Raw genomic sequence first — 15,221 nt, forward strand, 5'->3', positions numbered from 1 at the left:
TCACAATCAGCTATACAAGACCGTATTTTTTATATGCTGGCTGACTATTATAGTGAGATTTTTCAATGTCGTTCCAGATCGATCGGGTTTCGTACCTTAACGAATTTTATTACTTACTATAGATATTAACGCAAACATCCGGCACAGGAGGATTATATTATTAACAGTAATCTTTCTGTTTACCTGAAGTGTACGCCCGAATTAACTCAGGTGCTGGTACTCATAGAAAATAAAGAAGAATAGTTCTATTCTGTTTCGTAGTTTCACCCGAAATTCAGTTGTACTCGTACCTATATTTATAATAAAATCAACATGTATGCTTGTAAATAAAATAAAGTGCTGTGCATCATTGCATTTATTGTACTGCAAGTTTACTGGTTCCGGTGGTGAGTCCTGCACATGTACAGGAGCATGCAGTAAGTACTTCTACATCAGACTGTTTTGTACAAATTATCATAGTTCTTTTAAGGCACGGACCAGTGACCACTGCATTTGCCATACAGTTTTGTTCGGAATCTGCAATCCCGTTGTCACCCTCATCGAGAAAAAGATGGAAGTTCATCAGATAAAAGTTTTACCGGGTCGTACCGTCATAGTGCATCTTCTAGCAAATTACTGCAAAATGTAAATATAGATATATTGGTAATTTTCACAACAGGTTGCCAATAGTTATCTTTAACCAAGGGGAACTGATGTTTACATGCTATAATATCAGTGCTATACCGGTTTAATCTCGTTTTAAAATGCGTTAAATTGGATAGTGTGGCCACTAGGACTAGGCCCACTGCAGTTAATTGTTAAAGCTGTCAGGTAATACCACAAATGAAACTGCAACAAATTCTCATTTTCAAATGGTTCTAATGCGAAAAAAAAACAAAAAAAAAACGGGGCAAAAAGTCGCCCACCGGGGGGCTCGAACCCCCGACATTGAGATTAAGAGTCTCACGCTCTACCGACTGAGCTAGGCGGGCTAATCCCTTATAACGCTTTAAGGCCATTGCGGTACAAAGATACAGGCGTATTTTGCTACCAGCTTCTCCGGCTTGTGGGTCTGGCCCGTCTGAGTGTACGATACTTGCTGTTACTTGCGCCTTGCGGTCAGTTTAGCACTTACTGTAAGTAAAAAAGCCGGACGCTGAGTTTCGACGCGTTTCCGTATCCGCCGCCCATTTAAATTTCGGAATAGGTCTTACTTTAACATGAATCCAGTTTTTATTCTTAACCAGTAAGGTAACAGAGGCAAACAGAGTGTACCGTACACAGATTACAAATTTTATCGGTCACGAAAATCTATCGCAAGTGATCATGTGGATAGTAAATCCGACGGAAATCAGCACACATAAAATGAACATGTCCCTAAGTGCAAAATACTGAAAAAATACAGAGTTTCAAACAATTCCACTATGCAGCCAATGCGAACACATCGATCTCGCATATACACAAAAATAAATCACAAAAATGAAATAAAATGGGAGCATAAACCACGGAAGTTCCAGATCCTTATGGGGAGAAATAAGAGACAGCGGTATGAAGCCGCCAACGTGGAAAGTCAACAGAGCGCATTTCCAAACTGTCACCACTACCATGTAAAATTAGATGGGGATGGATGTTGGTAAGAGATTCACCTAAGGACTTTGCGCTTTTATCCGTATAAAGCAAAATTTTGAACGAACAATCCGCATCCAATGGCGGAAGGAAGCACACTCCGACTTGCTTGAGCGACTGAGTTATCTTGTTGTGCAAGTTGGGCAGATCGGTAACCATGCCGCTATTAATTTTAAATATCAAGTTAAAGCCATGTTACACACTATCACAAAAATTAATGCAGCTCGAACAGCACGTATGTATTGCCGAATATGCAAGAGAATGTATCTGTATCCTCACTCTTCTTGCACCCGGGCAGTATTTACAGTTTTTAAAAGTACGCAAACATTAGAAACAATCCAAAAAGCGCGCATCAACAAAAAACGTTTCTAACGAGATGTTAGTTCGACTACGCAATTTTTTTCATAACCTGTTTGAGTCATCCATCGAAAATTGCCATCTTTCCACTACTTCGCCCGTACTGATCTTTGCAATGACAAGGACACACCGTTGCAGATGTCCACTGGCCAACAAATCTGGAAATGCAACAAAGAAAAGATTTCTACCCATCAGTGCAATGCTAACTTATTCCTTCCAGTTCAAACTGCTACTTTTGTCAGTCAGGTCAAGGGCCATCTTACGGTTTTTACCTCTAGCTTTCTTGATATTCCGATCGACATACACCTTTAAATGTGGATCCTTCAGGACTTCCAAACTCATACTGAATTTATGTACTTCCATAAACGATGATTTCGGGTACACCATCCTGGTGCACAGAATGTGCTGAATGGCATACTCTACGATTTTAAGCAACTAAAGTACGTACTTGATTTTTCATAACATCTTGCAAAAAAGCTTGCAAATGGTGGCAAGTTAAAGCAAATAAGTATTCCACCAGCACTACGTACCGAGATATTCCGCCACAATATCAGCAACATTTTCGGATCCCACTTCATATTGTTGCATTTTGGCGAGCTCTCATAACTCTGTCAAATTAGGAGAACAGCGCCCTGCATCCATTTACAACGTTGTTGTATGCCCAATAAAAGCAAGATAATAAATCAAGTCGCATAAATAACCAAGTGGCATTTTTTGTACAATTAAAACCTGCAAAAGTTTAGAAACTGAAAAATTAAAGAACAGGCTGCCAGCTGATCTGTTCCTGCTTAACCGCCCGGCACAGGCGATCATGTTTGAAACACAGAAATATGGACCTACGGGTCTGCCGTCTGGGGCTTCTGTTTCCAAATTCAAAATCCTTCTTACTTTACCGTCAAAAATTACAAGTTGTCCAGAGTTTTCCTTGAACAATTAATCGCTGGTCTGAATGCAAAATAGAAACACATTTGAGTAAACGGGAGTTCGTTTTGCTAAAGTGATCGGCATCTTTATATGAAGCAGCTGTTTGAAACATTGCATTGGGACCATTGGATGCACTGAAGAGATTGATCCAGTATCCTGAAATGCCATGTCCTCTTGGAGCGAGAAGCTTTTTTGGCCCATTGCTATAGGAAGTGAGTTTTGACTCCGTTGCAAAAAGTGTTAGTAACAGTAACCTGGCCTTTTGAATTCAGTGATTATTTCGTCGTTAAGTCGATTGGTTACGACTTGGACAACTTTGCATCTTAATTTTTACTCTAGGTATTGGTTTAATTCATTACGTGTGGTGGAAAATCCAGCAAAACCCCAACTTTGTCCCACCCCAAGACAGAAAGCCGCATCCCTTCATCGCTGCTGCGTTGGAGTTTTCTGATTACCGAAAGCGCAAGGCGCTTGAGAAAGAAAGAGCAGCGAATTCCGCTCAGGCTGGCGAGAATTTAGAGGAAGAACCAAAGCCGAAGCGTTACTACAAGTGAAAATTGGTTTATCGGTGTTTTGTACTTGCCCGTTGTTTATAGTGCGATACCGTGTCCCGTGACAATATGCCGATTTATCGTTTTTGGCGTTTACGCAAACTCATTCGCGATACAACAGCGCCGATCCCCCTAGCCACTGCCAAAAAGTGGGATACCATCCTAGGGCGGATATACAATGTCAGTGTGTTAGGGATGTTTTGCTGTCTTATGCATTTGATTTTTGAGCATAACAAAGAAAAGGAAGCGGAGGCGCGACGAACTGGCATCCCTACGGAGAGCAGTGCCGAGTATTGGATACGAAAAATGGAGTATAAAAACGCAACACTTTTTCGAGTTGGCTCAGGTGGTGTCTCGAAGAGGGAGTACCAGGATGGAGAATTAGTGAAGATCCAAGGACGACCTGTAAAAAAAGCAAACGTGCTTCCCCCCGTTGAAGACATCAGTGCTTCTACTGGCAGCACTAGCGATATCGCCGTTTGAGTTGTGATAATAGTATAATACACACGGTTAACTATGGGAATTGCCAGTTATGCTATCCCGGAACAGCGCTGTGCGGCGAGTACGCAACGGAATTCTGAGTTTTTAACTGTACTCTGTACAGCATAATACAGTTGTTCTTTTCTTTGTGCGTACTTAATTGTTGTGTGGCGTGCGAATGATTCAGAGCAAAATGTAGTTTTAGAACAAAAAAATTAGCGTGCTTTAGTTGAACGTTTATTGTGTCCTAGTACCTCGGCGAGTTAATTTGTTACGTATTTTGTTCACATAATGATTTTACTGGTTACGATTTAAATGGTTAACAATTACGTAAATTTACTTCTCGTGGAAACAAATTGATTCACTCGTTGAAAAGTGCCGATTTGATAATTTTAAACAATACAAAGACAGGTGTTGCTTCCGAAGAAACTGACTAAGTACTGACTGTACTCACAATCAGTGTACTGTAGCCTAAAAAGGTGCATTCAACTGCACTGCAGTGTGAAGCTCACAAGAGACCACTAAGTTGATTGTGAGAATCCAAACTCACTGTTGTGATAATGTGATCAATAGAAAATTGCGCCACAACCTGCCAAAATTCGATACAATCAGGACAAAAAAATGAAAAATCCTCGAAAATGCTTGAAAATTAATACTTAAAAAGAACAACGCATTTGAAAACCGCTCAAAACCGAAAAAAATGTTCCTTAGTGTGCAAAGGTTTCATCAGTTGGTTCCATCAGATGTGCCATTTCGTTCCGCAGTGTCCGATGATGATGGATCAGATGCCTTCAGCCGTTTTACAGCGTCGTCCTCGACCATGTCGCTGGATCTTTTAACCCTTCGGACAAGATGAGATATATCACTAACAGGCGCCGCACTAACAGCCACTCCAGCTTCCGAATTGCACTGCTCGCTGACTCCCTTCTGTAATGCGGATTCAATTAAAACTGTTATTTAAAATACTCAATGCGTTCAAACAACGTACAAGCCAATCATTTAACAACTTCCTGGCCTCATCGCTGCCCAGTCTCATGTCTTCGTAAATATCTTGCACTCGAGCCATTAAATCAGGAACCAATTCGGAGATTTCATCCACTTCCTTCTTCAGTTTCAAGATTTCAGCAGTTTTGTCTGTACAAGTTAACAGACAACAGTTACACACGACACGACACCTAACGAAAATATGCAAGCAATACCACGTAGTACCTTCGGTAGACGACTCCAAAACAGAAATTCTAGCATTACTCATTGCTGAAATCGAAAAACCGTTTTATCAGCGAACTACTAGCAGACGAGATAGGATTGCATAAAAATACCACAACAGCATACTCTCACCTTTTCGGTTTTCCAGAATAGATACGGCTGTTTTCATATTATGGGCTGCCTCCGCCAACAAAGCATACATACTGAGGGTTGTTCCGTAATTGAAATATGCTTCTGCCAGTTCACGGTCGGTTGGTTGACAAGCTTCCTCGCAGACTTTCAGCGCTCGTTCTGCTTCTACCAAAGCCAAATTTTGTTGACCATTCTCCGCGGCGCATAAAGCCAGCTTGTGATGAATCTAAATTAAGAAAAACTAATGGCGCTGTTCACTGCTCACCGTCCGTATTCAATACATGAAGACATGTTCCCTGCTTAAATAGTATTACAAAAAAGCACAAACACGGAAAACCATTACGTACGTCTGACAAGCGGATTTTATCGGTAAACGCTCCTGTTTCCTTAACGCGTTTGGCGTAACCCACTCGGGCGGTCTCCAAGATTTCCCATGCATACCGGAGTTCACCGATAGCGATAGCATCTTCGTTTTGTTTCTTGGAAGTCTCTGCTGGGACACTCTCCGAACAGATCGGTTCTGCCGCAACTGTGGAAGATTCCTCAGGAACACTTTCAGCCTACAAAACATCAGTTCGACTCAGCAACAGTTCTCATCTGATAAAAAAGTATGGAACAGCATACATTGGTATCCATTTCGTCGTCAAGATGATCACTAACATCCAGGGCTTCACCATCATCCTCAACTGAATCATCGTCTGACTGCGCATCATCATCCTCACCATTATCTTCTAGAACAAAAATCGGTTAGTTCTTTCACACAAAATCACATCTGAAGAAAAGATTTCAGACTATAAGAAAATAAATACGAGTACCTTCACCAACTTCATCTCCAGGATCTGCAAAAACAAAAAGCTATTCTGAACAAATCTAGAACATAAAAGCGCTCGGTGAACCGATACAGAAAACAATTACGCACTTTTATTTTCATCAGTTAATCCAACCTCCTCCTCCTTCGAGCCCTCTAGAATTTCCGCCGCATACTGTTTAATCGCTATAAGAGCAGACAATGAGAGCGCTTCCAACAAACGCACGTTTTATTCGTAACACTTATCATAATTGAATACTGTCTTTCTTACCATCTTCAGCCTTGTTACTGACCAATCCTGCGCCCATCTGATAATACTCCAAAAGGATGCTGCCATAGTGAAACAATGCATCAACTGTTTCCGTGTGGAAGTCGCCCAATTCCTTTTTCCTGCAAACCGACATCATTCTATGACATCTAGATTCTACACTCGTGAGTCACGTCGTGCGTAATAAGCAGAGTACAACAAAATTATTTTCAATATACGATCATACCACAATAACTTGTAACCGTAAGAGAACAACCAGAGTCAAACCGGTTACTTACAATGTAGAGCAAACCTGGTCCAGTGTATCAATAATCCGTTCGTATTCCACTGGATCCACTTTCATCAAAGCTTTAGCGGTTTCAAGTGCGGTTCTGGCCGTTTCCACACGCTTCCAGTCCCTATTCAAGATGAACTTTCAACAGAACTCACAAACACGTCGCGATCTCTACCGTTCAGTTAGGTATACGATGTCTGATAACTGATAAGTGATAACGATCACAAGAATAATTTAATATTAATTTTCGATCAATAAAATAAAAATATTACGTTGTGGATGCACTGCCCGACGTTCCTGGCATACAAGCTTCTGCAGCGGCGCTGGAACTGCCTGAAGCCGAAGGCGATCCTGGGACCGCGTAATGTGGCTCAGTTGTCTTCAGTACTGGTTGAGGTTGCTGCTTTTCGACGGACTGCATTTCGATGTCGGTCACTGATGGATCCACCGAAGAGACCTCGTCCAAAGCCATTCGGAATGTTATTCGGAATGCTCGGGCTGACAAATTTATTCAATTCTGTAGACTGCAGCAGTGTAGCTCAGACTAATCAGTTCGAGAAACCGAGCCCAAAACGGAATTTTAAAGCAGTTCCTGAAGTTGGCAGAAAATGTGGATCTCAAAGTCTGTTAACAGCACAATTTGTCAATTTCCACGGCATTCTGACACTGACAATCCGTCCAAAGTATTTTGTAATTTTGAAAAATAAAAGTGCGCGAAACTTCAAAGCGGAGCACGAACTGCACAGTGCACGGTTGACGACATAGGGACCTAAACATCACGGCTGATCTAATCCTCCTGGAGGGATTGGATGGGTGCTATTCACGCACTTCGGTTCATTTTATGGACTTCAGCGTCGTGCTCAGTGGCAGCGTTTACACATCCAATCTGCCACAAAATCCATTGGAAGTTGTTGTTTTTCAGTGCCTAAGCGCAAGTCCAAGCACGAAAATAATTAATATTATTTGAAATTAGAAATTTTAGTTTCTATCAAAAGGAGGGCTTAAAAAGCAGAGCACAGAACGTATCGATCCTGATAACAGATACCCGATTTTCTGTTATTATGGTTTTAAATTGAATTGTAAATGGTTTTGAATTGTAAAAGGTACCAGATATCGACATATGCCTCGTATATGAAAAAGAATAGAAGAATTTCTCTCGTTCGTGCTAGGTTTTATTTTGGCCAAATCACAAATGAATCTTTTTTCAGATAACTTTCCGTATGTTACACTTTCAGACAATAGAAGTATTACAAAACTGTTTTTTGTTTAAAATGAAAAGTCAAGGACCGTTTTTGTCCTACCAAAACATGCTTACAAAGAATTCTAAAATATCTATAAATTATCACTTCCACACACGGAAAGCCTTTCGACAGCACTAACATGAGCTCTCGGGTTAAGACTATGGTTAAAACTAAGGTCAGCATTCGGGTTTTTACTTTGGTTAGAACTAATGTTAGCACTCGGGTTAGGGCTCTGATTAAATTAAGTGCAAAACGAAACGGGCTTACCATTGTTAGGCTGAAGCATTATTAGTTAGATAGTTAATTCGAAAGAACAACGATTCAAAAGAGTTTATTTTTTCTGATTGATTTTTAAAAAGGAAATCGTTTTTCTCTCCACCCTGGCACCTCCTTTGGCTATTCTCACGTCATTTCACCACCTATTGGCTATTCCCACCACCTTCCAAGAATTGAATTCTAACACCACCTTTTGACTATTGCCACCGCCTCTGCACACCTCTTTTAGCTATTCTCACCTCTTTATTGCATTTTTTACACAGTAAATTTTATAAAAAACTTCGTGACAAAAAGCAAAGCTTTGCCGTTAGGGGCACTTTTTTTTACGGTTGGGGCCGCCGCCGGCCGGAAAAGTATCTAGGCGCATCTTGTCCGTGCTGCAGCTGTTTGCCAAACGTTCTCGCATCTTCTTATTGCAGAGTTCGTCTTCTTCCGGTAAACCCTGGTAAATGATTTCAACTGCAAAAGCAATGGCGAAAACGCTACAGTCGTATCCATTTTTTGCTGCTATACCCGAGGAAACAATGTCGATCGACTGGCCTTATTGGAAACTCAGTAGCTTTTTTATCACTCGCACTCGCACTTTTTTAAACTTATCGCGATTCTATCAGTTCACGGACTTCTAGAGCTTCTTTCGGATCCAACCGTCGATTTTCCAGCACGTTTTGCCAACCATTCTTGGTAAGAGGATGGTTATGCCGCATATTTTGCTTAGTAATGATGAGGCGGTGTTCTTTCAGCCGTGCGGCTACGGTTAGAGCGGCATTGCATTCGGCTCGCCGGGTATGCTGGAATGATTTTCTTCCAGTTCTTTGAGCGTCATGCACTTTGTGGCGGATCCAGTCATATTTAACTGACTTGTATCTCATGATTTTGTACCTGCTAGTACAGTACTTGTTGATACCGGCAAGTATTATCGGGTTTACTTGTCCGGCTTTTAAAGATCGTGCGTCTAAACGCATAACGTTATACAAATATGATTTTACAATCATTTTTATAAAAGAAAGATCTCCGTAGGCATTTATAAACATAATATTATTATTAAAATATGTAAGGAAATGGGAACAGTCGAAAGGAGGTGTAAAAAGGTGGCGACAATAGCCAAAGGTGGTGGCAAAAATATTTTTAAAAAGTGGGTGCGAATATCCAAACGGTGGTGAAAGGTCGTGAGAATAGCCAAAGGAGGTGCTGGGGTGGTAAGAATAGCCATTTCCTTTTTTAAATTCAATCATAAAAAATAAACTTTTTTGAATCGTTGTTCTATCGAATTAACTATCTAACTAAGTAATGCTTCAGCCTAACAATGGTAAGCCCGTTTCGTTTTGCACTTAATTTAACCAGAGCCTTAACCCGAGTGCTAACATTAGTTCTAACCAAAGTAAAAACCCGAATGCTGACCTTAGTTTTAACCATAGTCTTAACCCGAGTGCTCATCTTAGTGCTGTCGAAAGGCTTTCCGTGAGTGGAAGTGATAATTTATAGATATTTTAGAATTCTTTGTAAGCATGTTTTGGTAGGACGAAAACGGTCCTTGACTTTTCATTTTAAACAAAAAACAGGTTTGTAATGCTTCTGTTGCTGGTCTGAAAGTGTAACATATGGAACGTTATCCGAAAAAAAATTCATTTGTGATTTGGCCAAAACAAAACTTAGCACGAACGAGAAAAATTCTCATTCTATTCTTCTTCTTATACGTGGCATATGTCGATATGCGGTACCTTTTACAATTCACAAAAAGTTCCACACGCTAGTCAGAATGGAACCATAATAACAGAAAACCAGGTATCTGTTATCAGGGTCGATACGTTTTGCGCTTTGCTTTTTATGCCCTCCTTTTGATAGAAACTAAAATTTCTAATTTCAAATAATATTAATTATTTTCGTGCTTGGACTTGCGCTTAGGCACTGAAAAACAACAACTTCCAATGGATTTTGTGGCAGATTGGATGTGTAAACGCTGCCACTGAGCACGACGCTGAAGTCCATAAAATGAACCGAAGTGCGTGAATAGCACCCATCCAATCCCTCCAGGAGGATTAGATCAGCCGTGATGTTTAGGTCGACATAGGGTACGCGCGTACACATAGGCTTTAAAAATAAGTCTCCGCCCCACAAGCAGCCATTTGCTAGTCGACAACACACCTTGCCCTACTGCTTCATAAAGTACGTACACGACATTAGAGCCAAACAGAACTCATGCCTCAGCCTCAGTAAGTGGCTATGGAATTCCAAATCCGACAGCCTCATCGATTTGGAAATCTGGAATTGGAAAACATCGATTGCCGATTCTGAAAACATCGATTACGATTTTGCCAACCCGGATGATGGACTTGAATTTTTCTCAACTTTTGATTTTCCAATACCACATTCCATTACAGTTACTGTAATGGACTTTCATTATAAATCACTGGATTTTGGCCTTAATCTGGTGTTCACGCCATAGTGAAGTCTGGATGTTGCCGTTGGCGTTGCAATTTACAGTACAATTACTATTAAAAGTTGTTTTTTCTTATTTTTTCAGTTTGTTTGAGTGGATTTATTCAGTTTAGCGGATATATGTATATTTCAGAGAAATCTGCAGTTCTGAGTATGGCAGATTTCGATCCCTTTGAAGTGTCATCTTGTGCTATCTCGTGTCTCCTGGCTTTGTCGTCCCGTTTTATCGAATCTCCAGGACGTATCTGGAGATTCAGGGTCTATCGAAACCCCGTCGCCATCACTTGTTCTTCTGTGTATTCCACCCGATAAAGACAAGCCCATGGAGGAGATCCGCATTATACAGCTGTTCGGCGTCAAGGACTGCGAGTTCTACTGGTAGAAAAACCGCGATTACATGCCCGTCAAAGTGGAGCGTTATAACCATATCAAGAAAAGGGGGAAACAAAGTTTGACCACGGTGGAATGTTTTATCAACCTGGGGGTTTTCGCCTCAATTAAACGAACGGAAGTTCCCGTAGAATCCATTAAAATACTAGGTGAGTACAGTAGAGTGGGACCGGTTTGAGGAGTTATAAATTTATACATTGCAAGATTTTTCGGTACTGAAATAATAATTAACACGTGACTTGATATTTTTGACTACCGGTTTTCGTAACAGGTTTTCGTAGCAGGTTGTTAGGAAAATGGTTGATTGGGCTTATTTTACAAGATCAGTTTTCTTTTGTAACCACGTTCATGATCTTTTTGCCTTTACAGAGTATCTTCCTTTGACTAGTAAAAACTTAAAAGTTAATTTGTTTTAGTAATATGTGGTGATTTATCAGAAAAACTTAGAATGAATTTTATTGGCGTTTACAGACTCCATCATGGATTTATCCTGGGAACCAAATGGCAACACATTGGTAGTGCTAATTGTTGCTGGTTCAGTAAATTGGCTAATTTCTAAAGTGGGCGACAAGGCGTCATTTTGGAATTAGTCAGTAAGTGTCCTTGTCCATGGAAAAGTTGCAGGTCTTTTGCAACTTTCAGATCTTTGATTACAAGTATCTACTTGTAGCATTTATGTAATAAGCAGAAGATGTTTGAGACAATTCAAGAGAGTTACATGAAGACTCGATGTGCATTTTATTTCTTGCCATTACTTTATGAAGTTATTCTGCGATGTAATTTAGTATTATTTATTTAGTAGATTAGCATTTATTTATTTCGCCGCATTTTTTAAAGTTTTATGGTGCTAATTATGTTTGAATACGTTATAGAAAAATTAGCGCTGCGGCACAAGGTGGAGAAAATCACCTGATCGCCTATGGGGCAGTTCGTCGTTCTTCACACGGCTTCCAGGAAAGCACAGTCGTATTCCTGACAGTGTGCTGATTGACACTGTCTGTATGTTCTGCAGCGGAAGCGTTGGGTATTTATCTTTTGTGAATGCCGCCGATTTGTCAGTGTTGGGGATGTTTCACACTTTCTGCTCTTTGATGTCCAATTGAATCCCACAGGACGCTACCTCACAGCAGTTACGTCCTCTTCGAATGCCGGAAGGTAATAATTGTTGTTTAACAAGGTAATAATTGTTGTTTAATACTTGAGCACCACCAGTGATTTTTTGTTTCTTCGTTGGGTTTTTATGTAAATAATATCAAACCTTATTGATCAGTAACTGGTTGTTGTAATGTATTATGATACTTTCTGTGTTTCAAAACAGTGCAGTTGTTTGCGTCCTCTCCAGATTGATACCGTTATCATTTGCTGATATATCGCTGTACTACGATAAAAATCGCGAAAAAAATTTTTTTCCGCGCTGTAAAAATTTGGAAATTATTTCTCTTACAATAACTTATTTTACTTGGCCATGCCAATACAAATAAGACGCTACCGTTAAAATAGCTGCTGGCATTAAAATTTACTTTATGATTTAAATTGTATTCAACAAGCCTGCGCTCGATCGTACGTGTCGTGACTCCAAAAAACCCAGCAATTTCCCTAACTGTGAAGCCTTCGCATCGCATTTCACAGAGTTCGTTATCCGGAATACAAATTTTTCCGTATTTGTTAGTGCCGCCATTCATTTCATAGAAATAATCCGACCCATTTTCGTCTTCCCGCAGTAGCTGATGCAAGTCCTCTGAACAGTTTCGCAAAGCGTAGAACAACTGCTGAGCATCTCCCGTCACTTCGTTTGGTAAGTTTTCGCATATGTCCCGTGTGCAACTAAAAAACAGCAAAATAAACGTGGCAGAATCAAATTAGGTTAACCGCAATTTTATCGGATTTTTACAGCTTACCCAGTTAAACATTCAACCTGCCCCAGTGCTCCTTCAATGCCGTCCTGATCCCCATCTGCAGTATCATAGAGTCTATTGGCCCGCCCGACGACAGAATCCGCAAACACAAAAAAAGCTTCCATTGTATCTGCATCAAACCGAAACCAACAAATACTTACATCAATACCATGAAATTTACAAAAATAAGTTTGGGCTGTGACACAGCCGAACAATTCATTAGTCGTTATAGTGCTGCCGTACAAAGTATAACGTAAGAAACGTACCGTGTTCGGGAAACTTTGGATTTTGGGAAGCAGTCGACCGTTATGGATCCCACTGTAAGTTACAGCGGTAGAAGTAAATTTTAGACTATTGTTCAACACATGGAACGGTTGCGGAAAGATACAGCTGTTACTCAACGGCTAGAACCCCAGAACGGGCCAGAAGACGTAAACATCGAGGACTCCACCATTCCACGGCCCGGTCATAAGCACTTGGAGGACTTGAGCCCCTCAGCGGGCACAAGTACAAAATCAGAATAAAACAAAAAAGATACTGCAACTCGAAGAAATAAACGGGTTTCGTTTTTCAAATAAAAAGGAACACATACTTTCTAGTTTCTATTAACGTCAACAACAACGCAAACTGCCAGATTTCGTATGGCGAGCACACCAGTTTAAGGCCATTTCCAGTAAATTATATGGAAAATCCCACACAGTAGTTGGAAATGGAATGTGGAAATGGAATTTGTAAAGTTGGAAAAAATTCTAAGTCCTGCATCGGGTTAGAAAAATCGTAATCGATGTTTTTGAAATCGACAATTGATGTTTTCCAATTCCAGATTTCCAAATCGATGAAGCTGTCGGATTTGGAATTCCATAAGTGGCAACGGGCAAAATTTGCATTTAGTGCCAAATGGCAAATGCCAATAAATTTCTGAACAACACGTATTTTGGTTAGTTAAGATTAATAATGCAGAAAATTAAAAAAGTTTATTAGGGTAATGGAACTCCAGATTGTTTAGAGCAAGATCACCTGGAACAAGAGTTAGGAAAAGTCAGCCTCGGAAGTGCGGATATTGGTAACTTCTCGGTAGCTCTGCAGTCTGCAGCTCTTCTTCAAACTCCAGAATAAAATGTCGGAAAATCAGGGCTCTTCAATCGCGTATATGCTCGTACGCGATTTGAAACCCGGTGCAAAAAATGTTAACCTGCAGTTTATGGTGCTAGAGCAACTGGGGAATTGCTATCGCACGAAGGAAGGAACCGAACTCCGAACATTTCGAGTAGCGGACAGGTCCGGGTCAATAAACTTCTGTTTATTTGGCGAAGAAGGACAACATTTGAAGCCAGGTGATATCTGCAGATTACTGCGCGGTTATTGTGCCATGTTCAAGACATATTTGACAGTCTACGTCGGGAAAGGTGGCGATCTGAAACGGATTGGAGAATTCTGTTTTCCGATTTGCGAAGAGCCGAATATGAGTGAAATTCCGTTTCCTCCTCCTGCCTCCTTTATGCAACAGAGTGGCCATAGCTTCGCCAGTTCGTCCGGTATGAATGCGCCTGGCCCTTCGCATGCTCATGGACCGTTGTTATCCTTCGGAGAAAATCATAAAGGATTGCGTGGATAGTTCTTGCAAATTTTCTGCGATAAAATTTGATGATGTCGATATAGATATGTACATGATACAATACCTACATTGATACTAAAGTACAGAGCTTTAAGCTTATAAATAATAAAGCTTTTAATGTAGACAGTTATTGTATTTTATTGAGCGTTTCTTGTTGATAATGGTCTTTCATTTTCCGCGACAAAACGAAAATCAATTGCTCATACAAACATATGGTTAAACTCTTCTTTTCGATCCTTTTGGGTAGAGTAAAACTCAGTCAGACTCAATAAGTACTTAGTACTTACTACTTACTGTATAATTATATAAAGATGAAGACAAGTACAAGTACGTATTTTCAAATTTTTGTCCGATTTTGACAAAGCTAAATCGCTTGCAACTTGCAAGTTGCCACGGTTTGTGTGTTTCGAAATTCGAATCCTTTTTCACTGTACTAACACTGTACTGTACAATGTACGAGTACATTTGCTGATTTTGCTCTACTCGTGCCACTGCATCATAGCATTGCACTGCTCTAATTTTAAGCACTCTAAATTTCCTAGTATTCCTTAAATAATGAAGTTTCAAAAATAGGTTAAAATCTATCGTGCTATAATTAGTAATAGATTTGAGATTTACAGTAATGGGGTCGTAACACGCAATTTCAGTTTTCTATAGAAATTGTAAAAATGTTACCGGATCGGTTAATATGTAAATTGATTATTAGTGAGCTCACAAAAATCCTTACAGATCTAAAAATGTACCGGATACACCGGAACTAAAA

General features: G+C 40.2%; 4 protein-coding genes, 1 long non-coding RNA gene and 1 other non-coding gene across 11 annotated transcripts; 3 read left to right on the forward strand and 3 right to left on the reverse strand.

The window, feature by feature from the left end:
• Positions 1–898: 898 nt before the first annotated feature.
• Positions 899–971, reverse strand: Trnak-cuu (transfer RNA lysine (anticodon CUU)). Its single transcript has one exon. It is a non-coding gene; the product is annotated as a tRNA-Lys (tRNA).
• Positions 972–1,204: 233 nt separating this feature from the next.
• On the reverse strand, positions 1,205–2,697 carry LOC129582099 (mitotic spindle assembly checkpoint protein MAD2A-like). Its single transcript, XM_055473513.1, has 4 exons — positions 2,493–2,697; positions 2,235–2,381; positions 2,015–2,120; positions 1,205–1,768 (listed from the first exon to the last, which is right to left on the reverse strand). Exons 1-4 carry the CDS (start codon positions 2,548–2,550, stop codon positions 1,501–1,503), a joined length of 579 nt encoding a protein of 192 aa, XP_055329488.1. The 5' UTR covers positions 2,551–2,697; the 3' UTR covers positions 1,205–1,500.
• Positions 2,698–2,802: 105 nt separating this feature from the next.
• Positions 2,803–4,145, forward strand: LOC129581691 (uncharacterized). The gene is made up of 3 exons (XM_055472903.1): positions 2,803–3,098; positions 3,226–3,434; positions 3,483–4,145. Exons 1-3 carry the CDS (start codon positions 3,053–3,055, stop codon positions 3,918–3,920), a joined length of 693 nt encoding a protein of 230 aa, XP_055328878.1. The 5' UTR covers positions 2,803–3,052; the 3' UTR covers positions 3,921–4,145.
• Positions 4,146–4,295: 150 nt separating this feature from the next.
• On the reverse strand, positions 4,296–13,581 carry LOC129582097 (protein HGV2-like). Of its 4 annotated transcripts, XM_055473510.1 has the most exons (16): positions 13,246–13,575; positions 13,110–13,161; positions 12,847–12,973; positions 11,858–12,772; positions 10,294–10,381; positions 6,878–7,229; positions 6,610–6,729; positions 6,335–6,453; positions 6,175–6,249; positions 6,071–6,094; positions 5,880–5,986; positions 5,603–5,815; positions 5,256–5,481; positions 5,127–5,171; positions 4,906–5,051; positions 4,296–4,844 (listed from the first exon to the last, which is right to left on the reverse strand). In XM_055473510.1, the coding sequence occupies exons 6-16, from the start codon at positions 7,075–7,077 to the stop codon at positions 4,644–4,646; spliced, it is 1,476 nt and encodes a 491-aa protein (XP_055329485.1). In that variant the 5' UTR covers positions 7,078–7,229; positions 10,294–10,381; positions 11,858–12,772; positions 12,847–12,973; positions 13,110–13,161; positions 13,246–13,575; the 3' UTR covers positions 4,296–4,643. The 4 variants fall into 4 exon arrangements, with proteins under 4 accessions (XP_055329485.1, XP_055329487.1, XP_055329486.1 ...); XM_055473512.1 differs by having other exon boundaries at positions 5,880–5,983; positions 13,110–13,581; XM_055473511.1 differs by having other exon boundaries at positions 12,513–12,772; positions 13,110–13,575.
• LOC129582100 (uncharacterized) lies at positions 10,577–13,963 on the forward strand. 3 transcript variants are annotated; one of them, XR_008689591.1, is made up of 6 exons: positions 10,577–11,097; positions 11,420–11,541; positions 11,821–12,103; positions 12,670–12,743; positions 12,842–13,608; positions 13,667–13,963. It is a non-coding gene; the product is annotated as an uncharacterized LOC129582100 (long non-coding RNA). The 3 variants fall into 3 exon arrangements; XR_008689590.1 differs by having other exon boundaries at positions 12,842–13,963; XR_008689592.1 differs by lacking the exons at positions 12,670–12,743; positions 12,842–13,608.
• LOC129581692 (SOSS complex subunit B2-like) lies at positions 13,961–14,458 on the forward strand. Its single transcript, XM_055472904.1, has one exon. It carries the CDS (start codon positions 13,961–13,963, stop codon positions 14,456–14,458), a length of 498 nt encoding a protein of 165 aa, XP_055328879.1.
• The last annotated feature ends 763 nt before the right edge of the window (positions 14,459–15,221 follow it).

The sequence above is a fragment of the Paramacrobiotus metropolitanus genome, unplaced genomic scaffold, assembly GCF_019649055.1.
Source record: "Paramacrobiotus metropolitanus isolate TYO unplaced genomic scaffold, Prichtersi_v1.0 Parri_scaffold0000006, whole genome shotgun sequence".
In the NCBI taxonomy this organism is placed as follows: domain Eukaryota; kingdom Metazoa; phylum Tardigrada; class Eutardigrada; order Parachela; family Macrobiotidae; genus Paramacrobiotus; species Paramacrobiotus metropolitanus.